Source organism: Saimiri boliviensis, chromosome 15, assembly GCF_048565385.1.
Source record: "Saimiri boliviensis isolate mSaiBol1 chromosome 15, mSaiBol1.pri, whole genome shotgun sequence".
NCBI classification, from domain to species: Eukaryota; Metazoa; Chordata; class Mammalia; order Primates; family Cebidae; genus Saimiri; species Saimiri boliviensis.
In genome coordinates, this window is record NC_133463.1 from 69,503,585 (window position 1) to 69,514,121 (window position 10,537).

Here is a 10,537-nt window from a genome sequence, read left to right on the forward strand (position 1 = left end):
AATTCTGGCAGTCCTGCTTGATCTCTCTGGCTCCATAAAGATCTCTGCTTTCACCTTGATGCAGCCCATATGTAGATATGGATGTGTGTAAATCAGATTCTAGAATTATAGCTTCACTTCTATTTTTATTCCTAATTATAAATAAAATCAATATTTTAAAAACTTCAAATTGACTGACTTGCTAAACCAGAAAATGGATTCAGCTGACAAACCTGAAAATACCAACTTGAGAGAGTTTCGAGATGGAAAGTGAAATGTGTTTATTTGCATTGCATAGCAGCCCAGTGCTATTAGAAGTAATAAAAAGCCCAGACCAAAAATGTAAGGATGCAAAGCAAGTCTGAAAACTGCATTTGGGAATTTCAAAGCATTTAAAAAAAAAAATTATTCCCTGATGTGAGGGACAAGAAAGCAAGTAAATGCCAACATGAGTTATTAGAATTTGAATAATAAAAGCAGACTTCTAGGTGGTGGCTATAACCTTCAACATATCACAGTACTGGTCACTATATTTAGGTCTGTCTCACCTGTAGGTCCCATGTACCTAGAGGAATCCCAGCTGGAATTTCTTCCCTCACAGGAACACACCAGTGATTATAGTAAATATTGTTGGTCTTCTGCCAAAATTCCCTTTGTTAGGCCAGTGCACCTAAGCCTCACCTGATATACATGTTGACTGGTCACAGCTTAACCTTTTCTTTCTCTAGAGAATTGTCCTTGGCTAATGGGAATGGCCTCTCTCTACCTCCACGGGAGCCCATAGCCAATGGCTGCCTTTTATGGGTGTGCAAAGACCTGACTCTCTTGGCTTAAAGTGGGAAAGCTCTGTGCTGCCATTCCTTCTGAGTGCTGGTGGGATCAGGCTGAAACTAGATTTCAGATAATATATTTTTTGCTTACCTTCCTCGGCAGCCTAGCCTGCTTCACTCACTTCCTTACAAAAAGAGTCATCTCCTAAGAGCCCCTCGTTCAGTAAATCACTCCCTAAGAATCTCCATCTCAGACTTTGCTTCTAAAGAATATGGAGACATTGATCAATGTAAGGCCTCATGATCATTGTAAGGCTTAAAACTTTATGTGTTGCCTTGACATCTTTGAGCCTCATGTGGCCCCAAAAGCCTACTGGTGACTTAACCTGTCTCCCTTGACATGGCCACCACCCAGCTAGTTCTCTTATGGGCTGGACCAGCTGCACTGCACCTGGTCCTCAACCTAGTGGGTTTTATTTCCCTAACAGCCTGTGAAATTATTCAAAGAAGCCAATCACATACTCCCCTAGGAACCAGGGAACACCTCACCCTCTTATTACTGCAAAATATGTTTCCCAGTGTCTCTGCTGTGTCACTGTTTTCTATATGGCCTTGTGTGGCCTGCAGTATCCTCCTCCCAGGCTGTGAGTGTATGTGGCTAACGAACTGCTGCTAGTCTCATTTGTCCAGGGCTGAGTAGTGTGTGTTCAGCCATCTCATCCTGTTTTGGGTGGGGAATACCTCCCTCACCAGTGGGGCAAAGAGGAGGTGACCAGAAAAATCAAATAATAGAAACCAATAGGAAAATCATCATATTTTGACCAAAGTCAGGCAGCTTTTCTGGAACACATTTATTTCATAAAGAAAGGTCAATTTGTAATGCCCAGTAAGATTAAAGTAGGTTCAACAGAGTCTGCTAGACACATGCGTTAGTCTGTATTGTGTTGTTATAACTGAATACCTGGGTAATTTTTTTTTTTTTTTTTCTGAGATGGAGTCTCACTCTGTTGCCCATGCTGGAGTGTAGTGGTGCAATCTTGGCTCACTGCAACCTCCACCACCTCCCAGGTTCAGGTGATTCTACTGCCTCAGCCTCCTGAGTAGCTGGAACGACAAGTGCGAACCATCACACCTGGCTAATTTTTGTATTTTTAGTAGAGATGGGGTTTCCCCACGTTGGCCAGGGTAGTCTCAAACTCCTGACCTCAGGTGATCTGCCTGCCTTGGCCTCTCAAAGTGCTGGGATTATAAGCGTGAGCCATTGCACCCAGGTGACTGCGTAATTTATAAAGGAAAGACATTTATGTCTTATAGTTCTGGAGGCTGGAAAGTCCAAGGACGAGGGGCCTGCGCCTGCTGAGAACCTTCTTGCAATGTCATCCCGTGGCAGAAGAAGCAAGGGCAAGAGAGCGTGCACGCGAGAGAGACTGGAAGGGGGTCAAGCATCCTTTTAATCAGGAACCCAGTCCTGCAACAGCTAACTCACTCCCATGATGATGGCATTAATCCATTCATAAAGACAGAGCCCTCATGACCTAATCATCTCTTAAAGGTCCTATCAATGCAACTCTGTTGCACTGGGGACTAAGTTTCCAACACATGAACTTTGGAGACATATTTAAACTATAGCATTCCACACCTTCCCTCCAAAATTCATGTCCTCCTCATATGCAAAATGTATTCATTCCATCCCAGTAGCCCCAGAGTCTTAACTTGGTCCAGCACCAACTCAAAAGCCCAAAGTTCAGAGTCTCATCTAAATCAGATATGAGTGAGATTCAAAGTGCAATTCATCCTGAGGCAAATTCCCTCCAGCTGTGAGGCTGTGCAATCAAAATAAGTTATGCACTTCTGAAATGCAACGTTAGGACAGGCACAGAACAGACATTCCTATTCCAAAAGGGAGAAATAGGCAAGAAGAAAGGGTGCCTGGTTCTAATTAAGTCCAAAACACAAAAGGGAAAACAACATTAAGACTTAACGATGGACAATGACCTCCTTTGACTGCATATCTGGAATCCTAGGCACATTGGGGCAGAGGTGGGGCCTCCAGTGCCTGAGGCAGCCCTGCTGCCTGTGTGTGAACTAAGAGGAAGTGGGCTGAACTCATCCTTTCTCTCAGGAACCCACTTCTGCAATAACTAATTCATTCCTGTGACAATGGCATTAATCCGTTCATCAAGGCAGAGCTCTCCAGACCTCATCACCTCTTAAAGGTCCCATCTCTCAATCTGGTTGCATGAAGGACTAAGTTTCCAACACATGAACACTGGGGCACACATTCAAGCCATAGCACCATGCGACCAGGCACAGGAGGCTTTCTATCTCAAGCTCCATGGTTCTCTCCAAAGAGATGGAAGCAGGCCCATGTGAAGTTGTATGAATCACCCTACAAGAAATAAAATGTACACACCCACCTCTGTCTTACATGGGCAGCTCTGATATTTCCACTTTGGTGAGAGGAACTCACTTTACTAAATTCAATTTCGTAAACTCAGAAGACTGTGAAGGCATGCAGAAAAGTGGGCATATTTCATACTGCCTCTGCCTCCCACCTACTCACTCATCTCTGATGTTTCGTTTGAGAGGATAGATGATAGAGGCAATCTGAATTAAATTTATACTGGCACAGTTTAAACAGTTGTAGCAAAAACCTAATGGGAAGATATCCACGCTGCTGCCAGATTTTTCTTAGTCTTGCTCCATCTCAGAGGTGATTCACTCAGGAACTTGATGACTCCCTTTTAAAGCAACACAACAGGCCTATTAGCACTTAATTGCATTAACAGCCTGTGTTTCCTACCATAACCAATAATAGTCTTGATTTAGGGATGGTGCAAGCCAGGGTAGCCTGGACAGTAGTTCTGTTTCTATCTCTTATCAGATGGGAGTTCCCTCGGGTCAGAGACTATTTTCTCTCCGGAAGAAGCAGTTAGAAATTCTGACTTAGGTGATTTTTTAGGCAGATGGCGGGGCTGATATATTTAGAGTGTCCAAAAATATCGTTCTGTTAATTACATTGTCAAGTTCTTGATTACAGTAGCCTGTTTTACTAGGGCCAGGGCTATTTTAAATTCACACTGAGATTCTTCTAATGTAGGTGGACAATGTCGCTAGAGAATGAAATCACGTGGTTGTTCTAGTTACCCGGAATTGGGTGGGATTAGTAAATTGCTATTGTTGGAACTGAAAATTAATGGTGATCTAACAGATTATGTAAGCATATAGACTACAGTATATATATATATATATATATATATATATATATAGAGAGAGAGAGAGAGAGAGAGAGAGAGAAAGAGAGAGAGAGAGAAATCAATATATTCATATAGATAAATAGGGAGATTAGATAGGGATAAATAGATACAGGGAGGTAGACTGACTGAGAAATCTCTCAGTTCTGCCTTTGCACAGTGGTACCAGGTAATAAAAATGACTGTGAAAGCTGAAACCACACTAAGCAATCTTAATCAGTTGGAAAAATTAGGACTGTTACATGACCTTTAACACTTTTGATCAAAATATTAAAAATTGTCTTACTGTCAATTATATATGCATAGGGAAAATTTTAAAAAAGGAGTAAATATTTATTTACTAACCTAATTTAAAACATTAGAAGCATTGAGCGTTAAACAGAAGAGCAGTTTGAATAGAGCTTTTGGTCTTCTCTTCATCTACTTTATGATCCAGAACAAGCATTTTTTTTTTTTTTTTTTTTTATGCTTTGACAAATTTGTCATCATCCTTTCTAAGTTTGGATCAGCTAGCAACATTTTATCCTTTGCACTTTCAATGATGTGAACCATCTCTGAGAGTTCCTTTAATGTCAAGTTTTCGTAAGTGTTATTGCCTCTGGGGCATCTTCAGCCTTCATCGCAGCTACAGTCTTCACTCCCAGGTTATGAGTTTACCTTTCCTAAGTTCTTCTCGCCGCTGTCTTGAGCAGTGTCAGTGGGAATATTCCCAAGGCGGCTATTTCTGCTATAATTCCATTTATATTTGATGGAAATTTCATTTCCAGCGTTATCACTTTTTGTACCTTTGCTGTACTGTCATCTTTGTGGGACAGCCCCCTGTTTCTAGGATCCATTCTTTTGAAGTGTCATATAATGTGTCACTGGGAGACAGGAAGGAAACACAGCTATCTCCTTTGCAGTCTGTGTGTGAACCAATTAACAGAGGTGCCATGGCCCATCACCCGTAGACTTTGAAAGAAGCGATATGATTGGTCACCATTCAGGATACACATCTGCTAGTTACATAGTGGGATCTGTGAACCGAAGAGTTAGCCATGAGGTCTGTCCTTTATGAAATTACTCAAAGTTAATATGCCTTGTTAGCAGAAATTTGAACCATTTTGTTGAGAGATAGGCATGTCTGATTAAATCATGATAACTGAAATTCGTGGAAATTGGAAACATGCAAAACAAGGTCAGGGGTGTGTGTGTGTGTGTGTGTGTGTACACACAAATTGCCTTCCCCTAATCCGCCCTATCAAATATAATTTCAGTCTCTGTAGGACCTGTTCTTTGAACTTTTATAGTACAAAATTAGGAAGAAAGAGAAGGGAGGAGGATTACTATGTGGAAGATAAAAGAAGGAACCTAACCAGAGAGATTCAGTTGATAGATGTAGTCAAGAATGGAAGAGAAGGGCAGAGAGGGGAGAATCTCTTCATCTTGTTTTTCTTCTTTTAGAGTCACGAGAAGAATGGAAACAGTTGAAGATATAGGATGGATACGGACAGGAGAGGGGAGAAGATCCTGGTGAGTGTCACCCTGCCTAGGTACACAGATTTCCCTCATTTTCATAATTTTAAAGGATTTGAGTTATCTTGGTATGTCTCTTAGCTCTGAAACTGTGCTTTTGGTCTGTGATACTGCTCTAGATGGGATTTTTTGAGGCATTACTTATAAGGACAGATGTTTCCTGAGCCCTTTTATTAGCTCAGTTTACTGAAAAGTGCTGGACTTTGGAGTTAGAAAGAGAAGCTCAAATTCTAAATCTACCACATACTAGAGGAGGGATCTTAGAAAAGTTACTCAAATACTACAACTTTAACTCATTGGATTGAGATTATTTGAAGCACATTGCCCATAATAATTACTATCTTCCTTTTCTCCAGTAACACCATGGGGAGGCACAACTATATAAATGTTCTCATTTGAAAAAATACGCAATGGGAATGAGTAAAGCCGACACCTGAACTTGCATCTCAGAGCTCCCAACTGGGCTTTTTGTTTTGCTGTGTTGTGTTTTTGCATATTTAATCTAACAAGAAATAGTTTGCAGACTGAGATAACAAGGGAAAGCAAAGGCAACGCTTGATGAACTGAGCACAAAATATACCTAAATAATTCTGCTGTGTCTCTGTTTATTATTGTTTCTCTAGGTGGAAAGAGAGTCAGAACTTAACATATTTTTCTCTTATCTGAAATATAATGATAAGTGTAAAAAGATTAGATGAACTAAGAAACAAAAATTGGGAAAAACGTGTTTGGGGCATGACGCATTTTACAATTCACAGAAGTTAGTATTTATAGGTCCTCTTGGGCCAGAGAGGGCTTGCAAGGTGTTAAAAGATTTGACGCTGGCTGGGCATGCTGGCTTACGCCTGTAATCCTGGAACTTTGGGAGGCTGAGGCAGGTGGATCACCTGAGGTCAAGAGTTTAAGACCAGCCTGGCCAACACAGCAAAACCCCATCTCTACTAAAAATACAAAAATTAGCTGGGTGTGGTGGCATCCACCCATAATTCCAGCTACTGGGGAGGCTGAGGTATGAGAATCACTTGAATCCAGAGGCGGAGGTTGCAGTGAGCTGAGATGATGCCACTTCACTCCAGTCTGGGAGACAGAGCAAGACTCCATCTCAGAAAAAAAAAAAAAAAAAAAAAAAAATTGAGGCTAATATGGTTATGGGAAAGACTTTACATTGATGTGCATGACACATCTACAGGTGACAGTGCTGCCATAATTGGTAGCCAGGTGCAGTGGCACACACCTGTAGTCCCAGTTACTTGGGAGGCTGAGGCAGAAGGATTGCTCGAGCCCAGGAGTTCCAGCCTGGGCAATATAGTGAGACCCTATTTAAAAAAAAAAAAACAAAAAACTTCCATAATCAAGTGTTAGTCAAGGTGTCAGGTCCACTTGTCACTTTCCTCCAGGATGAACTCTTGCCTCACTTTAATCTAGCCACTGCTCTTCCTCCAAATCCCCCCAAAACTGTACTAACACAGGCCTTCCTTCTTTTTCCTCTCTTGGAGTGCAGGGAACTTTCTCCATCCACTTAAATCCCTGTGATTTCTCAGAAGCCTTTCTTCAAGTCTCCTGACTATCTTATGAGGAAAAATAATGTTAATATTACATTTTCCCCCTGTATAGTGGTGAGGAGGTTTTAGGATTTGCACTAAACAGAATTTTTAAAAGAAAGTTGTTGTTTCATATTATTTGAGTTCATATAAATGCCACTTCTAAAAACTTGAAATTAAATATAATCTGTACAACGTTGTCACAGAATGACTGTGATAAATTTACAAAAATTAAAAAATATAACAATATAGGAAAAGACAAAGAACATAAATTTAAGGTAAATTACAGCTATATATATAGGATCACATTTTATGTCTTTACAAATACCAAGCGAATTCACTGATATTTGTGATAATATAAGAAAGGCATCGTATTAAGGATTTGCCATTCATGGTAACATTTTGCTAAAAACCATTCATATATCTCCACACCAGGATTCAGTATTAAATATTTATTCCAAAAAATCTAGTTTGGATTTGTTTCCTTGAACTTGATCTATGGTAATCTTCTGAGACGCGTGAAAATGAAGGCAATAAAAGACATTCTTGCTTTTTATAATTATCCATGATCAGTCATTATTGCTCTTACGGATACTCTGCATAATACTCCTAAGGAGACCTCTGGAATGATTATCTGAAATTACATCATAAGAATAATCATGTGCTAAAAACAGGGAGAGCTTTATGTGCACATTTATTACTGTTCTATGAGAATGTCTAATAATATGTTCGCTAATAATTTGGGATAAGCAAAAGGCATGAGGCAATTTATAGGCGAGAAAGAGTAACTTTTGGATGATTTTTAATTTCATGAATAATGGTAATGATTTTCAACACAGCTTGTGTTTCAAGAGATAAGAGAAAAGCAACTCCTGAATTGAGACCATCAGCTTGGAAGGTGCAGGGCTGTACGTGCTGGCCAGCTTCCCTTTGCCCCTTCAGATCCAGCCTCTACCTTTTCCTATCCTTCTCTGTATCCTGGGAGACTTACCTTAAGAGCACATCCATGGGGCTTCTTGCCTCTGGCTTCCAGACAGCTTTAGCCCGTGGAAGACATCGGCAGGGTGTCAGTGGGCAGGGGTTGGCAGGAGATGCGTTTCTTTTCCAAAGACCACAGCTGGTAGTGGGTGGCACTTCTCCATAGCTGCAAGCCTCCCTAGTTTCAGGTGACTGTTGCTTCTCCTTGCCCTTTCTGGTCAAGGAATGGTGGTGGCCTCTTACTATTGTTGGCCCCAGAGTTTTTCTCTATCTCTTACTGGTTTCCCAAACCTTGGCTATACCTTTTAAATTATTCCTGTATTAAATCCTTTCCAATGATCCCTTTTGACCTTTCCCTCCATCTCCTGCCAGGATCCTGAAATATGTGGTAACCTCCAAGTCCACTCAGAACCTTAACCAAGTGAGAACATTTTTCACAATCAGCTCCTTTCCTTGTTGTTCTACAATAACTGTTGGTTGCTTTTTCTTCCCTGGTATCCATTCATTCTTTTTCTTTCACAGCACCTGATTTTTTTCCATTAAAGAACTGTCGCCCCTAATCTTCACTGCAAATGACTTAGGTGAGGCTGATTTCAGCACTAAGGTTGAACAAATGATCCAAGTCAACCCTATTAGACTTAAAATCTCAGGACTTTTGTTGGAACAATTGAGGCAAAGAGGCCTTTCTTCACTGAGACAACCAGGTACAAGGAAAACGTAAGCCTGGAGTGGTCAGGCCAACTAGAGGGGAAGCCTGGTAATAAACTAATGAAGTGAACAGGGGAAGAAAGACATGGACAGGTAGGCCTAATACATTATTTAAGTCCCTGGGTACCACCATGCCTGAAGCTTATCTTTGACCATTGCAGTTATCAGAACCCAGGTAAGCTCATTTTGCTCAAGCTAAGTTGAGCTGAGTTTTCCATCACTTGTAATTGAAAGATCATTGACTATTAAGCCTTTTCCTAATAAAAACACATGCATTTGGAGAGAGTAAAAAGTGGAGAGTGATAGAGATGTGACTTTCAAAATTATTTCAACCATCCACATTTATGATTTGTTTTCATCAAGAACACATAACCTTAATGCATAAACTCATGAAAGGCTACAGGTGGTTTGTATTTATTATGATTTTGGATGTTCCCACCACCTGCATTGTCTCTTTGGTTCTTTGAAATCTCTGAGTGATAGGACAGTACCAAGCCAAACAACCCATTTGGCGTTAAATTTTTAGGCTGAGACCCATGCATGATCTGCTGCAAACAAAGAAGAATGGTGGAAAACAGCCTAATGGTGTGTTCAAGTATTTATTTAGGTGCCATTTGACCGGGCCTTCTCACATGACAGGGTTCTTTGGCAGGAAAGCTGTTACTGTGACGTTCACTATTCCCATTTACTGTCTTAGCAAGTGAGTCACTGGGAAGTCAGATCATCCCCAGAGTCCGGTGTTCCTGAGCACTCAAGATCAAGTTCAAGGGACAGCAATCATGTGTAAGGACAATGGCAAAGCCTCAATCCTTTGAAATAGAGAGAAAGACTAACTCCCAAGAGATGGCTACAAAGTGAGTTTTACTATCTTCAACATATCATGTAACTTGGGAAAAGAAATCTGGGACCATATTAATATGACCCAAAGTCTTCTCCACAGCAGCTGTCCTCCCTGAGACAGAGGCAAAGTCTCTATTTATCTTTTCACTCCCGTCTCCACTCCTGCCTAGCACTGTGCCTCGCAAAAGTAGGTGTCCTTTAATGATGACATTAAAGAGTGGCTGGCTTAAGAGCATAAATAAATATAAGGTGATATAAGAAAAGAGTCAGCACATAATAATTGCTGAAGTAATCCTTGCTGTTATTTGTAAATGTATAATGGAATCATCTCGAAAGTGTTATTAACAAACAGGCCCATCAAAATCTACACAAACCCTTTTTAAGCAATAATTTTGACTTCCTTGACTCCCAAAGCAACAGCTCTGTTAGGGTTTGTGTTATTTTCCCTTCCCTTCATACACAGATGTTCAAATCAAACTATTCATCAACTCACTCATCCATCCAGTCAGCAACCTGGACTGTGTGCAATTTGCTACATATTTGACTAAGTGAAGGTAATCAAAGTTGATTAAGACAAAACCCCTGTATAATGTCAAGGCCTGTAGCCTGCTGGAGAGGGATGAGAAATCCATAGACTGAATGAGAGCAGCAGCCTATGGAATGAGATAACTTCAGTGGTTATGAGCACTGGGGGAGTCTTGGGGAGGATGACTATTACAGAGGAAGGTATTTTCCTTACCTTTTCTGCAAGCCAGCCAAGATGCCTTATCTCTCGGCTCCCAGCAATGCCTGTTTTTCCCAGCTGCTCTCTGACCTCAGCAATTGCTCGGGTCAGCAGGTCATTAACGTTGGAATGGATGGCACTGAACCACGCCTGAGCGGTGGCTGAGTCCTTGCTCCTTAGGATCACTGTATGCTTAGCATCTGGAGAGTGGATTTCAAGCTGCCTAGA

The 10,537-nt window shown here is 41.0% G+C and overlaps 1 protein-coding gene across 2 annotated transcripts in view; it reads right to left on the minus strand.

Moving 5' to 3' along the window:
* The window catches only part of SNTB1 (syntrophin beta 1), a 271,655-nt gene that overhangs the window by 95,141 nt on the left and 165,977 nt on the right, over window positions 1-10,537 (minus strand). For both annotated transcript variants that reach the window (XM_003933146.4, XM_074387090.1), the window contains exon 3: window positions 10,325-10,532. In XM_003933146.4, the coding sequence (XP_003933195.3) occupies window positions 10,325-10,532 (208 nt within the window). The remainder of the gene's footprint in view (window positions 1-10,324; window positions 10,533-10,537) is intronic.